Raw genomic sequence first — 21,991 nt, forward strand, 5'->3', positions numbered from 1 at the left:
TACTGGTATGGACCGATCGGACATTACCAAGGCTCGGTCTCCTTGACCGAGCTGACCGAGCCCTGCACGGTCGTGCAGGTCGACCGACACATTTAATCCATTAACGCTCAAACCAATGTCAGTAAAACTAAATTGTCACTAAAAACTAGGTAATATGCTCCTAAGTGTGATCCACTCCATTGATCCGGTGCAATAAGGTAAGTCCATTAAAATAACATAAATAGCGTACATTCCAAGAACAAGGTACGTAATTATCACTGTAACCCCCGAGTACCGAATACTCCTTTTTCTGACTTGAGCGTCAGAGTGTCTTCTGCAGGTACCTCCCATTTGGCATTCACCTGAAACGGAGAGACCGAGACCCGAAGGAGTAGCATTAAGACCAGAAGGATCACAATGAAGCTCTGACAACCTACCCAAAAGAAGAGAGAAGACGAAGATATTCAATAGTATTTAGGTGCATCTTTCTAACACTAACAAATTAAAATTTTCATATAATAGATAATAAAATAGAGAGTTAAAATTGTCAAATCAGGTTTTTTTAATTAGATTTCAAATTTTTAGATTTTAATATATTGTTTTCATTAGTTTTATAATTTCCAACTTTTCATATAATACACAATTAATAAAAAAATTTAATTTAATATTATATTTATAATTAAGTCGTTTTTTTTTCTCTTTTATGGTTTGTTGGTTTAATTAGCCACCACGAATTTGGTGGCTCAGGTTATATGTCGATTAAATTTAATTTTAACCCATTATAAAAAAAATAAAAATTCAATCTTAGAAAATTCTAATCTATAATAGAATAAATTGGCTCACATATTTAAATATGTTTTGATGGTTCTAATAATATGTCAATATCACCAATCAAGAGTATAATAATGTTTTTAATCTTACATAATGATTATTAACTCTAGCATTTAGATCATCAAATAGTTATAAATAAGTTAATGTTGACTATTCAGTTACGGATTAATATATAATAAATATATAAAAGTATATCATACTCTCATAACATCATCATATTTAATTATAAATTAATATATATATATATAATATTTTAAAAAAATTTAAATAATCTATCCTAAAAATCATATTTTTCGTATTTGTATTTGTAATTGTTATTTTTTTTTGCAATTTTATGGCGTATTTGTTTGATTTCTTTCAAGAAAAAATTGATAAAAAAAGAGAATGAATATTTCACAAATTGTTAAAAAAATTGTATATTATTTTTCATTCATATAATAAATTTTAATATAAAATGGGAGTTTTAAAAAATCAATAATGAAATTATAACATTTCATTGAATACTCGGAGATAAAACAGATATTTTAATATTATTTTTATCTAAGCGAAAAAAAGATAAGCATTTTCTACTTTTCTACATTTATTATAAATAAAACAATAAAATAAAAGCAAGAGAGAGAAAAATAATTAGAAAATAGGAGCATTTTTAGGAGTAAAACTTGACTACAATGCGAGAAATAAAATCAATTATAAAAGAAAGTTGCGGGATAAAAATGTCTAAAAAAACATGTTTTGGTGTGTTTATTTCTGATTTCATATTTTTTGCTTTTGATGTATTTTATGGTTTAGTGTTTTTAGTTTCTCCTAATTTGGAACCTAAATTATCATATACTTGTAGTATTTTTGAGATTGTTTTTTTTATGTGAAATCTTGCATTTGTGATTGTATGTGACCTTTTTTTAGTGAAACTAGGAGAAACAATTGCTTTTCTTTTTCTTTAAAATTGTTTGTTTTAGTATCAATGATAAGAAAATTAAGAAGACTTTTATGTTAATGGTATATTATTAATTTAATTCTTTCTCTTTAGTGTGTCTTTTTTGATAGATATAGTTTTTTTTAGTTAAATATATTTTCATATTGTATTATAATACAAAATTGATTTTCCTCTAATCCAAACATGTATAATGATGTAATATGAAATTATTGGAATGAATTATTAATAGTAAATAAACAACGTTAATTTTTGTTGGCGTGACAAACCAAATTATAACATGTATTATATTATAATATTTATGTCGGTCATGAGTTATTATTCACACCAACGCGAAGATTCACGGATTAAATCCAATTTTAACTTAATTTTTTATTTAAAATAATTTTTTTATATAATTTTAAATATTAAGTTATATTAATTATAATTGTAAATATTAGTTATAATATTTAATAGTAATTATAATATTAGTTATAGTATTAATATTATATTTAATTATATTATACCATTGTAACTCTGAGTCCAATTATAATATTTATTATAAATACTAATTGTAATTATAAAATCCCGTTTTAATATAAACAAAAAAAATATTATAATATCCATAAAGTTTGTAACAACAAGAGGCATCATGCTTATGACTTCCATGGCGAGTGCTTGTAAGTGGCTTAGTGGGATCATTAGATGCATTAGTGATGCTATAATCAAAATTATCATTATGAGTCATAAAAGAACCAATAGCCTTATGATTCACAATAGAACGAATCATAGTTTTATGAGTTCCTTTTGACTAACCATAGATAAGAGTTTTTTAATGTTAGGAAGTGGATTGTTGTTTATGATTTAGGTGATAAGACTCTCATGATAAATAACATGATCGACACTTGTAAGAAATTCAAACTACAGTCGTCACCAATAGATGATAACTAAGTGTCCATTTGAAGATTCCATTAAGGCCAACTTAACACTAATTCATCATTCATATTTAAATTGATTTAATTGAAGTATTTTAATATGAATCAAATCGACGTGAAATTTAAAATTTATTTAATTTAGTGTCGATTAATTTGATGTTAAATAAAATATATTCTTAATATTAATTTATTTTGTTTTGATTTGATCGACACTAATAACATTAACTTAAAAAAAAAGAGTTTATCGTAAAACGTCTTCATCTTTAAGAAAATAAAATAGAAAAAAAAACTTGTAGTGGATGAAGGAGATGATTGTGAGAAGATTTATTTAGAAAGTGAGAGAGAAAAATTGTAATTGAGGAGATTTGTCATATTTAAATATGAGTTTTTGGATTGGAAATAATATACGATTCTTATTCGTTGTAAAGAAGGCACACAAATTAATGAAATATAAAATAACGTTGACTATTAAAGACATTATATTAGGGTCAACTTATTCGGCTCTAACTTAAATAAATAATAAGATAAAAAAAAATTGTTGGTTTAACTTATGCTATCTTAAATAAAATCAGCATCAACTTGGTCAATATTAACTTCATTTGTTTGTAATATTTATTGATGGTGGCCTAATACTAACATAAATATTTCTACTTATTAAAAAGATTAAAATTAGTTAGTATTGTCTTAGAGTTGGTTAGGTTGAATTTATAAGAATCCAACATTAAGCGGACTCAATTACAGCTAAGTCAACATTAATACTAATATTTATTTATAAAAAGAAGTTAAAAATAATTAGCGTCGGCTTAGAGTTGGATAAGTCAACTCTATTAGCCTCCAATATTAAGTTAACTCTATTAGTGTCAATGTCAATCCAACACTAATTAATAAGTGTCTAATTTCAGTAATATTTCATATTAAAATATAGGCACTTATGAGGATTTATTGCTAATTTACATATAAAATAATCCCTAATTTATGAATTTATACCTTTTTACATTTTTTATGATCTTTATTTGAATAAGAGTATTTTATTCCCAAATTTGGTGTTAATTGCAGATTTCTAAGGAAGATTGGAGATTTGGATTAAAGATAAATGATTTGAGCTAAAAAGATAAAGATAGAAGGTCCCAGAATGGATAAGTCAACTCTATTAGCCTCCAATATTAAGTTAACTCTATTAGTGTCAATGTTAATCCAACACTAATACCAATATTTATCTATTGAAAAAATTTAAAAGTAGTTAGCATCGATTTAGAGTCGACTAAGTTGACTCTATTAACATTCAACATTAAGTTAACTCTATGTCGACACTAAAACAAATATTTGTTTATATAAAAAAGTTAAAATTAATTTTTTTATCGGTAATAAACAATAAATGAATATGAATCACTTTAGGGGTGATTCAACCCTTATACAAGAACTCATCCATAATCTTCATCACAAGACTTACTCCAAAGTCTGCCAAAACAGAACTCTCCTAGCTAACCAGAGGAAGACATCTAGGGGAAACAATCAAACAGCTTGAATGAATACGTCATGAGATCATCCTCATACAAACCAACGGATCTATGCACCAATCAGAAAAGGAAAAATTCGCAAACTGTGACTTGGAGGTAACCCATGACCAAGCCTTTAATTGAACCAAAGCAAAAGCTTCCAAAACATCCACTACTCCCCCGTTAAAAATAACCATGTTTCTATGCTTCCAAACCTCGTTAACTATTGCGATCCAAACAACACCCAAACCTCATTCACCGAATCAGGCGCATTGCTCATCCTAAACTGGGAAAAATTTAACAATGGAACGTTGTAAAACACGCTCAACACACCCAACCATGCACAACAATGGTTCCACAATAACCAAGCAAATCTGCACTCAAAGAACAAATGGGTGCTAGTCTCCTCCTCGACCCCACAAAGACTACACGTGGAGCTTGTAGCAATGATCTCGCACCTTTCCAGGCTAGCCTTAGTGGCTAACTTGTTTTCCAACACCCTCCAAGTCGTAACCAAAGCAGTAGGTACAACTTTACTCTTCCAAAACTTTTTAAACACCGTCCCATTCTCCCCTACTCCATCCTCCCTTAGACGGAGGTATGCTGAGTTAACTGTGTACCCAAACTCCTCTCCTTCCTTCCAGACCCACATGTCCTCGTTATCCAAGTCGAAATTCACACCTTGGACTTCCTGAAAAAGTCGTTCTGCTAATTGCTTCTCCCATTCAAATAGATTCCTTCTCTAGACAAAATTCCAGACCCACTTTTCGTTGTTCAATCCCCCAAATGCAGCCATCGCAGAAGCTATTGTCACAATCAGGGAATACAACCTCGGGAAAACCATCTTCAAGGCCCCTCTCCCCACCCAATTATCTTCCCAAAACAAAACTTCATTCCCAGTTCCCACCTTTTAGATTAAGGCTTCTTAGAAATTTCATTCCCAAACCTCCAAGCTTCAGACCTCATTTAAATCTTTCCACCAAAGAGAGTCTTTACTATCTTTCCCTCCCTCTCTCAGACTTCTCCACCCTTCATACTTGGAAACAATAATCTCCTTCCACAAACCACCCTTATCTAACCCCAACCGCCATACCCATTTTCCAAGTAATGCCAAATTGAAAGTCCTTAAGTCAATAATCCCAAGACCCTCGTCCTCGCGAGCTGCACACACCTTTCCTAGGAGGCCCAAGCGACCTTTCTTCCATCAGATCCGCAACCCCATAGGAAATCCCTTTGGATTTTCACGAGCTCGTTTGCCACTGATAGTTGTCGTTTTGCTGTCAAATTAATACGATTCTAGCGTAGACTTGTCTAACACTAGAGAGATGATAGTATAATTGTGGACAAATATTCCCAAGTCGTCTCCCAACGAATCCAATAGTAAAATCAGTTGATCAAGGTTTAAAATCTATCTGCAAACAATAAAAGTTAGCAATAACAATAAAGATAAAAAAAATGGGGTTTGAGATAGTTGTGCAGAAAATATAAATTAGATTAAAATAACAAATAAAAAGTTGTTGATCCCAAGTTCTTCCACCATTGAATTCTTCACAGGTTCTCTAAAGATTAAACTTTTCTCAATCCTCCAACTGAGTTAAACCAAATTGAACATGCGACAATCTAATTCAACTGAAACTCACCAGTAAAACATGCGTCTACTGGTTTAATCAATACCCACTTTGTTCCATGCGTATACTCCATGGGAATGCTTACCTCCTCTCCCTTGAATCATGCGCCCAAGAAATTAATTAGAACAATGCGAACTAACTAAGAAACCAAAGTTTAAGATAAGGAAGACACTCAATCATGCGTTCAAGTACAACCTCTCACAAAAACCAGTTTTCCAGGAGATTAGACAATAAAAACAACTGCTATAGAGAATTAAAAATCGAAACTTTTATTGAACAAAACCTCATAACTCAATGGGAAATTACAAAGGAATCAACAAAAAAGGTTTAGCCTTCCATGCAGAGGCAAAACAAAAGAATTACAAAGAAGAAAATAAACTAAGAAAACCCAATGAAGCTCTCCCTTTTCTCCTTCATGCTTGTGTCCTTTTATAGGCTTTTCTGCTCCAAGGATCTTGGGAAAATATTGCAGTTTAGATTTTGTAAACAGTTTCCACTTTCCATAATTCTTTTTATTTTGCAGAAGATTTGCTTCCAATTCTGTTTCTAGAATCTTGTAGCTTTTATTTTCTCTTTCTTCTCCTCAAAATATTTTTTTTGTTTTGGTTCAATAAGCAACTTGGACTTTTGCATATTTGGCCCATTCGCAAAGATAGATGCTTCCTCTGGATAATTTACTCTAAAAACACAAAATTAACAATAATAATAGTTAAGACCCAAATAAACCCAATTATAAGAATATTAATTAAAACAATGGATTTATTTATTATTATAGTCCAATAATCTATGATTAAGGCTATTGTATGTGAATAAATATATGCTCATCAGCCACCACCACTGGCATTTTAAATAAAGATAGGTAGAACAATGGAATGGTAGACAATACTGACTCTATCAAACAAATTCTACCTGTCAAAGACAAGAATCTGCCTTTCCACCTGCTTAATTTTTTCTTCATTCTAACAATCACTCCATCCCAAAACGCCCTTCTCTGATGGCACCCTCCTACCGACAAACCCAAGTATAGAAAAGGGGTTACCATCACTTCACAATTAAGAATCGTTGCGAAGCGCTGCATCATTATCTGCTCGACCCCCAAACCACCTATCTTGCTCTTCATAAAGTTCACCTTGAGTCCGGAAGAGACTTCAAAGCAATTCAGGGTCGCCTTTATATTGAAGACACTTTTGACATTTGCTTCACAAAAATATAAAGTATCATCAGCATACTGCAACATGTTTACCTTCACTTTCTCCCTTCCAATCTCCAAACTATCAATCAGATTCTTCTCGACCGCCATCCTAGACACTCCCGCCAAACCTTATGCCGCTATAAGAAACAAAAACAGAGCTAGTAGGTCACCCTGTCGAAGTCTTTTCTTTGGTAAGAACTCCTTAGTTGGGATATCGTTCATAAGAACAGACACAAAAGCTGACTCTAAACATCCTTTTATCCAACGAATCCATTTACCGCATAAGCCAACCTCTTCTAACATATAATAAATGAACTCCCATCTTATAGAATCATATGCCTTCTCAAAATCCACTTTGAAGAAAACACACATTTTCTTCCTTCTTTTCATCTCATCCAAAACTTCGTTAGCAACAAACACACTATCCAACAAACCTCTCCCCTCGAGAAAAGTAGACTATCTGACGTCGATCACCTTACTAATCACCTTTTTCATACATAATGACAATGTCTTTGAGATAATTTTGTACATGCATCCGACCAACGAAATAGGTATAAACTCCCCAACTCTATCAACAACTAAATAATTTGAAAGTTATTTTACGCTTTTTTAAAGTTTTTTTAAAGAAAATTAATCTTTTGTTTCGCGATAGAGTCAATTAAGTTAACTTTAGTAGGTTGCATTTTGAGTGATATTAATATTTGAAAATTAATTTGATATTTTCTTGTGGTGAACAACCCTTCCTAAGATCATCCAAGAGACCTTTTGCATTCTTAAAACACTTGATGAATGACTGCAAACGAAGATATTGAGTCCAACTACAACTACTAATCATGGAGTTGCATAAGGACCAAACATATGTTTCATCATAAGCATCATCAATGGATCTTATGATGTTGCCCAAAATAAAACCAAGTTTATTCTTAGCTTTCAATATATTACTCATTAATATGGTTCAATTTTCATAATTAGATTATCTTTATAAGAGGATTGTCATGAGAATGACAATAGGGAAATCAAAATAATAAAGAAAAAAAAGTGTTTTGAGATCGATAATTTTGAAAACCATATTTACGAAAGAAGATTGACATGGGATAGACAAACTATTGATAGTATAAAGGAAGTTGCTATTGAATGAACAACTTGCTCATATTAACTTTGCTTATATTATTCCATAATGGTCATTATACAAGCCTTTTAAATAACAAAAGAAAGAGTAATAGATTACATGAAATAATATATAGGAATAACATATAATATGCAATAGAAATATAATAAAAACAATAACTATTCTTATATTACGTATAACCAATACCAAATTATTCCTATCATGTATAAATAATAAATCTTATCCTAATAGCCTTGATATATATCAAGGGGAGAGCAAAAATCAATTTAATAAATCGATTTTGTGAGGTTAGTTAGATTTAAATTCCATTGATGACATCAAAGTTATTAAAACTTTATTCTAATTGAGTTTCTTAAATATATGTGTCATCCTCTATCAAATTTTCTTAATCTCACAATATGTTCAATTCTCGTTGTGAAAGCCTCACTGAGATGAGTTGGATATCTCATATTACAAATAACTAAATTATATTAAAGAAAAAAAATCATTCTTTAATTTGGATGCACTTTGAAAGATGAAACAAAATTCTGTCTTATGATATTTATTTAAAGAGGGGTTTATAACAAAGTGATTCTTCTTCATTGTTTAGTAATTTCCTTGTTATTTATTTTTTTACCCAATCTAAAGTGACTTAATATTGTTAGATTAATTTTCTGTTTTTACTTGTTTTAGGCTAAGCAAGAAGGTGAAGCAAACTTTGGGTGAAAATATTAATGTGCTTAATTCTTTTAGTTTTTCTTGCCCGGTTAAATAAGTCTATTTTTATAATTAAAGGGGTTAGTGTTATTTTTCTTTTTGTTATGTTCAATTGTTTTAGGTTTTTGCATTGTGTTAATTTTCTTTTTTGTTGGGTTTGGATGTTTTGTTAGTTTTTTAATATAGAAGGAGTTGCTGGTAAATCAATGGTGATCAACAACTAGATTGAAGCAATCTTTAGCTATATATTTTATTTTTTGTCGTCCATGTGTTGTTTACCAAATGATTCTTTTTTTTTTATTGATTTTGATTTATACATTATTGAACTTTTGTATTTGATAGTACCTTTGTTTTGCTTAAGTTATGTAGTTTATTAGAATTACAAATAATTTCTTACAACGTTATTACGAATATGAAATTAATAATCTATGTTGAAAATGTTGAAGTCAGCATTTAAAGAAAATGGTAAGTTATTTTTTAGTCTATTAATTTTTTTTAGAAGTTTATGAAAATGAAATAAATGAATTTATTATATATACGTTAAAATCAATATATTAAAAGAAACAGTAAGTCAGTTTTGGGTCTATTAATTTTGTGTTGAAGTTTATGAATATGAAATAAATGATTTTAGGATAAAAACATTGAATTAGTCTATTGTTTTTTTTAAAAAAAATCAAAATTTATTGCGTTAAAAATATTGACATAGTTAAAACAATTCAAACTTAACGTATATTGTTATCTTTACAATTAATTTTAAAAGAACATTAGCGTAATTTAACATTTTAGTTTCTGAAAGTAAGAATTATATTATAGAAACAATACCAAGGATTAGGGGAGTGAGACGCCTGGTCCCCAATCAACATATTGATCAGCTGTTGAAACGAGCAAAAGATTAAGATTATTTTGCTTACATAAGTGGTTATAAAATTGTCACTAAATATCATACGGAGTACCGATATTTTGACACTCCAAAAGTGATTGCTTCAAATTATACCTAGGTGACGTGGATTAAGTGATTATGTGGTATGAGCACTTTGGTAATTCTGAAAAGGGTAACGTGACAAGTGATTTGGGTGAAATGAGAAAAGTTTTCAATTTGAAATTTCTCAAACCGCAAGCATACCAACATTTGTAGAGAGAGACCAACGGCAAAGGTTTGCGAAACATTGACGGCGGAGACGTAGTTGGACGGTGATGACAAAAATGTAGTTCACAGTGACGGCGACGAGATAGTGCGAACCGCGATAGTGCGAATGGGCGGTGGTTAAGGGGACCGATGCGAAACACACTTACAAGGAAGGAGGAGAAAGTAAGTGTGTTTATTTTGATTTTTCTGACATTTTAAGGTTTAGGGTTTGATGTTTGTGGTTTAGGGTTTAGGGTTTTTCTGGCATTCAAGTTTTTCGCAGGTGTGGACGGTTGAAAAACTTGAATGCCACAAAAAAATCCTAAACCACACACATCAAACCCTAAACCTTAAAATGTCAGAAAAACCAAAATAAACACACTTACTTCCTCCTCCTTCCTTATAATTGCGTTTTGCACACCTTTCGCACACACACCCCGCAACTGGTCCCCTTAACCATCGCCCCTTCGCACTACAAACGCTGTCGTCATTCGCACTACTTCGCCGTCGTCACCGTCCAACTACGTCAAACCTTTGTTGTTGGTCTCTCTCTCTCTCTCTCTACTTTGCCCTTTTCACAATTACCAAAGTGCCCATGCCACATAATCACTTAATCCATGTCACCCAGGTGTAATTTGGAGCAACCACTTTTGGGGGTCAAAAAATCATTTTTCTATCATACGTATGATCTTCATGGTTCAACAATTAAGTCAGAGACGGATGGAGAGCGCACGGGGCTCTTCCATGGTGATAAAACCTCACTGAAATTCTTTAAAGTGTTCCTCAGCAGCAAAACTTCTACTTAGTAGAAACCGAAAGTCTGAATGGTCGTTTACCCAAACGGCCAAGTGGCCTCTCGATAAAAAGTAATGTCCATGTCACATCACAAGTTTAGAGTATTAATCCTGATTAGAGGGTTATAAAGCGTGATTGGGCTTGTATTAATCATTCTAATAGGATAAGACCCAATATAATAATATAAATAAGAAGGGACCCTCATGGTGAAATAGACTATTATTTTGAGCTATGAACTAAACCACTTAAGTTAACCTTATCTGACTTGAGTAGACAAGAACAATCGAAGTTGAAGAGAAGAGAAGAACTAGTTGATAGGGAACATCCAATCTTGAAAAAGTTGTAAAAACAAATAGTAGTTTCACAAGAATAAGTCTTGATACAAAATAATTATATTCTCAAATTAGATATTTTAGAATAATTATATTTCATAATTATGTAATTCAAAATAATCTTATTTTGATATAACTAAATTTATGAATTATATAATAAAAATTATATTTTTAGAATAATTAATTTGAAATAACCTTATAATAAAATTAATCATATCCTCATAATTCAAAATAGTAATGTACTTTGAATATATAGTAAAAAATTAATTTTAAATTACTTAATCCAAAATAATTATATTCACAGTAAATATATTTTGAAACTATTTAGTTTAAAATAATCTGAAATAGTCATAATATAAGATAAGATGCATCGAGAATAGTTATTTGAAACATTCTACAAAATCTAATATTGAATAGTTACTAAGACAGATAAAAATTTGTAAGTTATCCTTTCCATCACAGATTTAGATAGGACTTAGATTTAAAAAAATAAACTAATTATAATCAAAACATGCGGTAATTTAATAATTGTAATACGTATGGTTTTTATTTTTTAATACTTTTATTCTTTAAAAAATTATTTTGCGATCATTCTAAAGTTCACAAAATAGTAAAAATTATAATTAATTTCATTTCACATTTTTATTTTATTATTTATATATAGTTATATTTTATTATTTATATATAGTTATGTTTAATATTAAAAATTGAATAAAATAGGTTATATGTGTCTATTGTATATTTAATAAAATTTATTAAAATTAAATCCATCAATTAATATACAAATGAGAAATAATACTTTAATAACTTTAGTGTAACTAATAGTGTTACATTTTAACAAATACAAATATATATGATTGCATATTTTTTAGTTATCAACTCTTTCCTTCACATAAAAGAGTTAATGAAAATAAATAAATATATAAATAAACACTTTTCCATCTTCATCTTTGTGTTTTATCCTTTGAACTTTTTTACCCTCTCAATTAATACTTCTACACTTTCGCATGCAAGAAGCTTGACGATAAAACAGAAACATAAGCTTAATAAAACATTTTTTTTTAGTTTTAAAGGCTTAAATTTTTTTATCTTTGAAGACAAGTAGTGAATGATTAATGTTTATAAAACAATCATTTTAGTGTTCTTGACAAGAAAAAAAAAGAACATTTGAGTTTTAATAAAAAGAAAAAAAGGATTTAGGGGGAAATAGTGAAGAAATAAGCAACATATGCCATGTGGATATCTGAAACGCAACAACCCAAAATGTGGTTAGGTTTATAGCTGTTGTGTCTTATGAAAAAAGAAATTAAGATTGGAGAAGAGAGTGAGTTGGACGAAAAGTCACTTGTCTTAATTCAACAAAATAACAAAACTTCATGTGTTTGATGACAATAACTGTAAACCAATACAAAATTTTATATACAAAAACACAATGCATGTAAAGAAGATAGAACAATTGGAACAAAATAAAAAAAAATAGAAAAAAGAATGAGGATGAGTGTGTCTAAGAGTGATAAGTCACTTTAAGGACAATAAAGAGAGAGAAGTGGATTCAACCAAATGACAAAACTTCATGTGTTTGATGAGGACAAATATAAACCAATACAAAAAATTATATACAAAAATGCAATGCATGTAAAGAAGATGAAACAATTGGAACAAAACCAAAAAAAATACAAAAAAAAATATAAAAAAAAAATGAGAATGAGTGTGTCTCCAAGAGTGATAAGTCATTTCAGGACAATTAAGAGAGAGAAGTCGAAAGTTTTTTATAAAAGAAATTTTATAAAGAGAGAAGTAGAAAATTCTTAAGAAGTTATTTTTGATTTTCAGTTTATAGAATTAAAAAAATAAAATTAAATACAAAAAAATGACAATTTTTTTTTTATTATATGTTTTTAAAATAATAAAATAAAATGTTATTATAAGGATAAAATGAAAAATAAATGTGTATACCAAAATAAGTTACTAGCAAAATCCTCACAAAAAAGAAAATAAATGTGTGAAGAAAAAAATAATTACCTCACTTTATATATTGGTATAGATAATTAATTTTTAAGAAAATTTTCTTTTCTAATTCAGAAAAATGATCCCATTTAATATATGTGTTTGTGTTAACATCTTCACCACATGGATACCTTGTTAAAAATTATATGTTAACATCTTCACCCATTTAACGCGATCAGCATTGTTGAATTAAAAAAAAAGTAAAAAATAAATATTCGAGAAAAAAAATTAAAAACTAAAAGTGTAGAATTTGAAAGGATCATGAAGAACAAAAATGGTTTGAAAAATTTAGGAGAAATAGCTGCAGTGAGTGAGAGAAGATGAGAGCTGATAGGTTACAGATATCGTGAATGTCTGTTGTTAGATTACCTGAAACAGTGGGTTCAGGGTTTAATTGGCTTGGTTTTATTTAGGTTCCTCACATCACAGCGCCATTGAAAGTGGTTGGTTTCTTCATCAGAGAGTGAGCACTGAGTAGTATTACAATGGCAACTATGCGCAGAACTGGCAGAAATTTTTTGATCTCCTTTTGCCGAACCATTTCCACTTCAACTTTTCCACCTCCTCCCGTTGTTTCTTCCCGAAGAGTAGTTGTTACCGGTAACTAACTACCTATCTGTTCCTTTATTTCATCTTGTTTGATTTTCACTCCTGCGCTCAGATTTCATTTCATTCGGCGATCGTTTAGGGTTAGGTATGGTGACACCTCTTGGTTGTGGAGTGGGCACAACGTGGAAGCGCCTCATTGATGGGGAGTGTGGGGTGAAGGCACTGTCTTTGGAAGACCTCAAGATGAATTCTTTTGATAAGGAAACTCAGTTGAGTACGTTCGATCAGTTGCCATCCAAAGTTGCTGCTATTGTTCCTACTGGAACCAATCCGGGTGAATTCAATGATCAAATCTGGCTTAATTCTAAGGTTGTCTTATTATTATCATCCTTATCATTATCTCCTACACTTTAAATTCTATTATTTATGCTTATTGATGTCATTGTAGTACTGTGACATTTCCCTTAGGACCATCGATCAATAGCGAGGTTTATAGCATATGCACTGTGTGCTGCTGATGAAGCTCTCAAGGATTCTAATTGGTTTCCCACTGAGCAGGAAGATAAGGAAAGAACGGTATGCATTTTTTTAATTTGGGTAATAACAAATCATTTTTTTTAAAACTTTTGTTACTTGTGTTATAACTTAAAAAACTATTAGGGAGTGTCTATTGGAGGGGGAATCGGAAGCATTAGTGACATCCTAGATTCTGCACAACTGATCTGTGAGAAGGTCAGTTAGTTGAACTCACTGGTCTTGAAGAATTTTGATGATCTTTTCCTCTCAAAGTTTTTCAACAAGTGCTTTTAGTTATGGCAGAAAAATTTAGTAATTCAAATAAATTGTACTGTATTTGATATTTACTTCTTCTACCCTGAATACAGCGTCTTCGTCGCCTTAGTCCATTTTTTATCCCACGGATACTGATCAATATGGCATCGGGTCATGTGAGCATGAAATATGGGTTCCAGGTGAAGAGACTGCTTTCTGCTGAGTTATATTCTATACTACAAAGTGCAAATATGAATGAGCTCCTGGCCTTTTTCAGTGGCTGGATGTACACGCACCCGCGTTTTCATCTGCTAACTTATATATGCGTGTGTTGTGGATTTTTAGATGAAAATTATTTGTATATTATAGAATTATTTGCCCTTCCATAGAATCGATGTAGGAAATATATATTCTTGCTTCCATGTTTCTTCATCTTATAATCATTTCTAAGATCATTATCCAATGAAAAGTAACAGCCTTCTGAGACAAAAAAATTCCTTCATGTTAATTTGGATGAGTAATTATATGTCCATAAGCTTTAGAGTTTAAATACTCAAACAAAAATGTTATATCCCCCTGTAGAACAATTATTAGTTTATGACATATGTCAACAAAATTATCCGAAAAAGAAGACAGTAAAGCTATTGTTGTTTCAGAGCTAGTTATGCTATGACCTTTACTATCATTAATAATCCTGAGCAATGGAAGAACTTGTTTCCTATTCCTGAATTCCTGAATATAGGGACCAAATCATGCTGCAGTAACTGCATGTGCCACTGGTTCACATTCTATCGGTGATGCAATGAGAATGATTCAATTTGGGGATGCAGATGTTATGTTGGCTGGAGGCACAGAGTCCAGCATTGATGCATTATCAATTGCAGGATTCTGCAGGTAAATTATGATCAATGCCCTGTGTCCTCGGTTATTGTTGACAACTTTAGTAATCATTTGTCCTTTTTCCCTGATATTTTAAATCTGATTATGGAGACTTGCAGGTCTCGGGCTTTGACAACAAAATATAATTCAAGCCCACTGGAAGCATCACGACCATTTGATTGTGGACGAGATGGGTTTGTGTAAGTATATTATTGACAACATTTGTTTCTGATTATAATCATGTTTGTTGTCTGACTATACAAAGGATTGGTTTGTATGGTTTGTTTGCCTTGCTGCTTATATCGAAGTTATACTTTTACTCAGGATAGGTGAAGGTTCTGGAGTCTTGGTCTTGGAGGTTGGTTAAGAAATATATTGTGTATCATATTTTATTTATGATATTTGACCTTTCTTAAGTATTTGTTGTCCTATCTTTAAGGAATTTGAGCATGCAAAAAATCGAGGAGCCAAAGTCTATGCAGAGGTTCGTGGCTATGGGATGTCAGGTAGTTTGTTGCAGGATATAGGATTTTCTTCTAGCCTTAATTTTATATTTGGTTGACTTATTTCATGTGGAATTTAACTAGGTGATGCATACCATATTACTCAACCTCCTAGTGATGGGAGAGGTGCCATTTTGGCCATGACTCGTGCTTTAAGACAGGTATCCTTTATCTTCCTGTATTGTTATTCATCATTAGAGGTTTTCTGTTGGCTGAGCTGCCAACTTGTCATGTATACCTGTCCTGATGTGTGTGACCTGCTATTCTTTGTCTGTTCTTTCCCTTGTTTTTTTACATTATATTGACATATAAATGGGAAGGTATACTCCCTGTTTCACTTCTTGACACTGGGTAGGGATGACAGTCAAATAGGTGTATCCATCAAAATTACCCACAATGGGTAGGAGTGATATTCAAGTACTAGGAGCCACCCATGAAACATAAGTGTGAGGATGATTATCATAGTACACTTACCCAAACCCAATCCTGACCTTCATATTGTCATTCTTAACTGTAAGATCAATCAAATTTATGTAAGTGAAGATTCTGTTATGTCACAATGATAAGTGTAGGTTATATACTTCGGTGCTTTTAGCATTTATTATTTGAGTGCGATCTGCATGCCCATTTAGCAGAACTTGAGTCTTAATGATTATGAATTATTCTTTTGACATATTGTATTTTGGTTTGCTTTGTGAGGCTTAGACATGTCTAGATATACTCATTTTAAACGATTTTCATGAATGCAGTCAGGTTTCCATCCTTCTGAAGTGGATTACATAAATGCACATGCTACATCTACACCTTTGGGCAAGTGAAGTGAACCTATACTGATTCCAGCAATTTAAGCTTGAATATTATTATTTTTTAATACTCCATCTTTGTGTGTTTGTGCTTTTGTCGTAAGTTTTCTCACCAGAATCTTTTTATATAGGTGATACAATAGAAGGTAATGCAATCAAAACCATGTTCTCTGACCGAACAAGCTCATCTGCTTTAGCCTTCTCCTCCACAAAGGTAAAGCAACAAATTATATACTTATATTGACTGTATAATCTAAGTGTTGGTTGCTTCTTATAGATGCGAGCTCTCACCTATGCCAGATGCAATTTAGTTTTTATTTTATTTTGATGGGGATATCAATGATTAGTTGAGGCAATTTTTTCAGGGGGCTATTGGTCATCTCCTAGGTGCCGCTGGAGCTGTGGAAGCGATTTTTGCAGTTTTAGCAATACGACATGTAAGCATCTGTTTTATGCACTTGTATCAAGAAGTTGCGGGGAAGGATTTTTGCACGTACTGTTGCTTTTGCGCATAATCTAGAGCCAGACCCTGTTAATCAATTAACTGTTTCTATGATGTTCTTATGACAGGGAATTGCTCCATTAACTCTTAATTTAACTAAGCCAGATCCTGTGTTCGATGATGGTTTCATGCCATTGTCTGCTTCAGAAGAAATGCCAATTAGAGTAGCCATGTCAAACTCTTTTGGTTTCGGAGGCACAAATGCGTCCCTACTTTTTGCTCATACTGGTTCGGACTGATTAGTTACATCTCATTCCATTGGCATTAGTTGACGAGCTGATTGTTCATGCTGAGGAGAGTTTAATGGCCTAAAGTTCTTGGAAGTGTGCATGTACTTGGAGTTCATGTTGTCATGTACATTTTGATGCTTCTAGTACCTTTGCAAAATAGTTTTTGAATGCTATTAGCTCGACTATTTGGAACGCAACGTTGTTGATTGAACATTCATAAAATGTAGGATCCAATTCCAAATTTTGTTAAAAACTTGAATAAAATTTATAATAAAAGAATGAAGTTTTAATCCTATGAAAGTTAAAAAATTTCCACTTATGTTTTATCAACGAGTTCCTTAGACACTTTATTTAAAAATATTATTTTAATTCTTACATTTGATCAAATCTGCAATATTAGTACCTAATTTTTTTCTGTAATTTTATTTTGATTATTCGTAATTTTGTTTGACTTAAGAATGCCGGAATCTTTTTTTTATTTGCTAAGAAATTTGAAATATTTGTACTCTACAAGTATTTTTATTTTATCGTGCTTTATTTTTGCTTGTTTGAACAAATCAAAACCTCCCTGGTTGGATAATCCATTCCGATTGAGGCAAAAGTGCATTAAATGATTTCGTTGAAAAAAACAATTTGGCATAATTTGATTGGTAGTTGTTAAATAAGGATACCCAACTTCCACTTATCATAATAATTCAACCTCTCTCTGATCCCAAATTTTCTATTTTTCTCTTCAAAATCCAAGTCATGTAACCAAACACCACCCAACACAAACCATGTTTTTCTCAGTGTTCTTGTGGTCAACTTTGTTCTTTATATAATATTTATTCTCTTCATCAACCCCTTCCAATTCTTCCATGGCTTCCGACTCCAGTTCAAATCTTAGAATCACCATTGAAAGCAATCCTCCCGAGTCACGTCTAGCTGAATTGAATATCAAGTGCTGGCCCAAGTATGCATGCATGCTCTTTTCTTTTTTGCATCTCTCTTTGTTATGATCTTCCTTTTCTTTATTTCTTCTGTCTCCACTTAGATCCATAACATCCATGTATACTTATTTATGGTCTTTCTTTTCTTTTCTTTTGATGGGGTTAAAAAAAATGAAAAATGAAAGATGGGGTTGCTCTCCTGGGAAGTACCAATTAAAGTTTGATGCAGAAGAGACATGCTATCTGTTGAAAGGGAAGGTGAAGGTATACCCAAAAGGGTCATCAGAGTTTGTAGAATTTGGTGTTGGAGACCTTGTGACCATCCCAAAGGGACTCCATTGCACCTGGGATGTCTCAGTTGCTGTGGACAAGTACTACAAATTTGAATCAACAGCATCATCTTCTTCTTAGTGCATGCTTTGGATCACTCATCAATCAACATTGTATATTGTGATTAGTTAGTTTGATTAGCCCTATTATTTGTTCTAATTCTTTTACAGTTTAATTGTTTAGTATTTTGTGGAAGACAAATGGGGTTGTTTGGTTGTGCTGGGAATCTGTGGTTTTAGTCAAAGGAAGAACCAATCAGTCAAAGGTATATCTTTAAAGAGTTAGATATTTGATGGATACAGCTTTTAATGTTTCTTTGACTCATCCATCTGTCCATGAGATTTTTTTCTCATCCCAATTTTTGTATCTTATATAAACCTCATATTTTTTATTTATTTTTTAACGAGTATTTGTATTTTGAAATGTAAAATTTATATGGCAAATTATCCCTCCACATCCCTACCTGCTCTTGCTTTTTAATTCTAAGTATTTAATTAAAGCACAAATTAAAACTAACAAAATGTTTAATTTATATTAACTTTCTTTTAATAAAAAAAATATAAAATGTCTCAAATGTCAGGTTCAAATTCATTTCTTTTTATTTTAAAAAAATTATTTGATGTTGTTTATTTTTAAATATTAAAAAAAATTAAAGAATAGTATTAAGTTATTTGAGCTGATTTCTGTTATGAAAATATAAGTTAACGGCGGTGATTAAATTATTTCTCTTAAAATAATGAAAATATTGAATCAAATAAAATATAAAGATGTTTAAAAAATTTGTTTACTTTTATTATTAGTTTGAATAAAAGCAACACCTTATTTTTTAAAATTTATAGTAATTTTTTGGAAGCAACAAAATCTAGAAAAATGTAGTACAAAAATTAAAAATAAAATTATCTTCACACTGGGGAACGTAAAGTACAATAAAATTTCTTGTCAACTCTCTCACACACGCTCAAATGATGAAAATGCTTTCTTAAATACTACGTCTGGAGAAGAATGAAAATGTTGTGATTAGAATGGAGGTATGCGACGGGAAGAAATGTATAGAGGTACAACTAAGGTTGTTTAAACATGTGAAGTTATGTTTTATTTAGAGTTATTAAAATTTTTAAAAAGGTTAAAACTGACTTTTTCATAATTAATATGAAGGCGTAGGAGGAAGAATTTTCCAATTTATATTTTACAATCTAAAATACACATTCTAAAGTAAAAAAAAAACTAGTGAAATTTTTTGTTGGTACAAAAATGTATTGATTTTTGGGTGTTTCTTCCTTCATTCCATAGTTTCTTCGGTCAATCTCATAGGTAATGTGAAAAAATCATTTAACCCTAAAAAAATATATTATGGATTGTTGAATTTGGAAGGTATTACTGGATCCAAAAAATATCTTCTAAATTCTTTTTTAGAAATAATTATTTGAAAGCTATTATTCTTACAAATATCCAGAAAATAATTTTTTATAAAGGATGAAAGGGGTGTAGGGTTACTTAAATTTTTTCATTAAGGGTATAATGGTTATTTCACATACTATATGGAGGTGCATGGAAAAGTATGGAGGTACAAAAAGAATTTGTCTTTTTTTTTCTTTCATAATCATAAGGCCCAAAATTGGGCCTTAGTTGAAAAGTGTTTTGGCTTCTTCTTCCTGCATCCTCACTTTTTTCTTCCTGCACCCCCCATAATTTTAAATATCCCAAAATTAGCTTTGACCTATAATTTGAAAAGGGGCACCGTGCTAGACTTCCTTTGTATTGAATATCAACTGCTGGTGGAGGGTCTTTGTAATTTTTTGGAGCAAGGTGGAGGAGTATGCAACGTTGTCGAAGTGTTGTTTGGGTTGTAGAGGTAAGAGTTAAGTTTTTTTTAGGAGCATGATGGTTATGGAGATTTCGGGGTGACCGGATATCGGGATCCAGTAATGTATTACAGATTCATGAATCTGGAATTTATTAAATTGTGTTTTCCAGACGAGGGGGTGTTCTGGAAGTTAACTTTACATAAATTGTTGTTTTCTGGATTGTTGAATCCAGAAGCTTAAATTGTATTACAGATTGGTGAATCTGGAATTATTTTTTTGTGTTATGGATTCCTGAATCCGGAATGCGTAACTTGCATTATGAATTTCTGGATCTGGATTTTTTTTTTTTTTGTTATGGATTCCTGAATCCGGAATGGTCTTTTTGAATTATGGATTGTTGGATCCGGAATGATTTTATTGACTTATGGATTTATGGATCTGGAATGCAATGATTTAGTTTCACTTTTTTTTTTATTTGTAGAAGCATGGACAGTAGTGAAGGATTTGAACAAGAATTATATGATGGGGTTGATGTGTGGGATGATGATGATATTGAGAAGTCATTATGTAAATCGAAGGGATATGAATGTACAAATGTGTTTACTACAAATGAGGTAAAGTTAAGTTTGTAAAGTATGTTTAAGTTGTTTGTTAATTAGTAAATGAAATAATTTGTTATGATAACTTTTGTAGGTATTTCGTACTCGGGATGAGCTCCTAAAGTGGGTTAGAAAAGTTGCGTTTCACTTTGGTTTTGTTATTGTGATATTGAGATCGGATACTTCAACTGGCCAACAAGGAAGGAAGACATTTGTATTATTAGGTTGTGAGAGAGGAGGTAAATATAGACGATATAAGAAGGATTTACAGGTTACTGAGAGTAAAACTAGGAAATGTGGTTGTCCTTTCAGATTACGAGGGTATCCAGTAAAGAGTGGTGAAGGATGGATACTGAAATTAATTTGTGGGTCTCATAATCATGAGTTAGCAAATACATTGGTTGGTCATCCATATGCTGGTAGGTTCACATGTAATGAGAAGTCAATGCTTATGGACATGACATACAGTTCGGTGAAGCCTAGAAATATTTTGCTAACAATGAAAAAGTATAATGAGAAAAATGGGACCACAATAAAGCAAGTCTATAATGCACGATATTTGTACAAAAGATTAGTACGAGGTGATAGAACTGAAATGCAACAATTGATGATGTTACTTGAGTGAATGTTGTGCAAGATTTATTTTGGACACACCTTAATTCATTGAAGTTATTGAATGCCTTTAACACTGTATTGATGATGGACAATATACGTACAAAACTAATAGGTATAAGATGCCCTTGTTTGAAGTTGTTGGTGTTACATCAACGGGATTGACCTTCAGTGTTGCATTTATGTTACTCGCATCAGAACATCATCATAACATTGTATGGGCCCTTGAGAAACTAAAAGGTTTGTTTTTTAGAGTTGATTCATACCCAAAGGTTGTGGTTGTTGATAGAGATATTGCTTTAATGAATGCAATAAATGTTGTGTTTCCCGAAGTTGCTAATTTGTTATGTCATTTTCACATTGATAAAAATGTTAAAGCAAAATGTAAAATGACTATTCATCCAAAAGAGGCATGAGATCAAG

At 31.3% G+C, this 21,991-nt stretch overlaps 3 protein-coding genes across 7 annotated transcripts; all 3 read left to right on the forward strand.

The window, feature by feature from the left end:
* Positions 1-13,233: 13,233 nt before the first annotated feature.
* On the forward strand, positions 13,234-17,611 carry LOC137828959 (Beta-ketoacyl synthase). 5 transcript variants are annotated; one of them, XM_068635741.1, is made up of 14 exons: positions 13,234-13,656; positions 13,745-13,974; positions 14,074-14,181; positions 14,266-14,337; positions 14,490-14,576; positions 15,119-15,270; positions 15,375-15,455; positions 15,580-15,613; positions 15,695-15,761; positions 15,843-15,919; positions 16,508-16,568; positions 16,693-16,775; positions 16,927-16,998; positions 17,132-17,611. In XM_068635741.1, the coding sequence occupies exons 1-14, from the start codon at positions 13,542-13,544 to the stop codon at positions 17,300-17,302; spliced, it is 1,410 nt and encodes a 469-aa protein (XP_068491842.1). In that variant the 5' UTR covers positions 13,234-13,541; the 3' UTR covers positions 17,303-17,611. The 5 variants fall into 5 exon arrangements, 2 of the variants coding, with proteins under 2 accessions (XP_068491842.1, XP_090161456.1); XR_016523504.1 differs by having other exon boundaries at positions 13,320-13,656; positions 15,367-15,455; XR_016523503.1 differs by having other exon boundaries at positions 13,320-13,656; positions 15,695-15,739.
* Positions 17,612-18,000: 389 nt separating this feature from the next.
* Positions 18,001-18,876, forward strand: LOC137828960 (uncharacterized). Its single transcript, XM_068635742.2, has 2 exons — positions 18,001-18,245; positions 18,408-18,876. Exons 1-2 carry the CDS (start codon positions 18,151-18,153, stop codon positions 18,631-18,633), a joined length of 321 nt encoding a protein of 106 aa, XP_068491843.1. The 5' UTR covers positions 18,001-18,150; the 3' UTR covers positions 18,634-18,876.
* A 1,966-nt stretch (positions 18,877-20,842) lies between these two features.
* Positions 20,843-21,984, forward strand: LOC137829319 (uncharacterized). Its single transcript, XM_068636125.2, has 3 exons — positions 20,843-20,971; positions 21,051-21,568; positions 21,684-21,984. Exons 1-3 carry the CDS (start codon positions 20,843-20,845, stop codon positions 21,982-21,984), a joined length of 948 nt encoding a protein of 315 aa, XP_068492226.1.
* Positions 21,985-21,991: the final 7 nt, after the last annotated feature.

Source organism: Phaseolus vulgaris, chromosome 7 (assembly GCF_051622355.1).
Source record: "Phaseolus vulgaris cultivar YP4 chromosome 7, ASM5162235v1, whole genome shotgun sequence".
Taxonomy (NCBI): domain Eukaryota; kingdom Viridiplantae; phylum Streptophyta; class Magnoliopsida; order Fabales; family Fabaceae; genus Phaseolus; species Phaseolus vulgaris.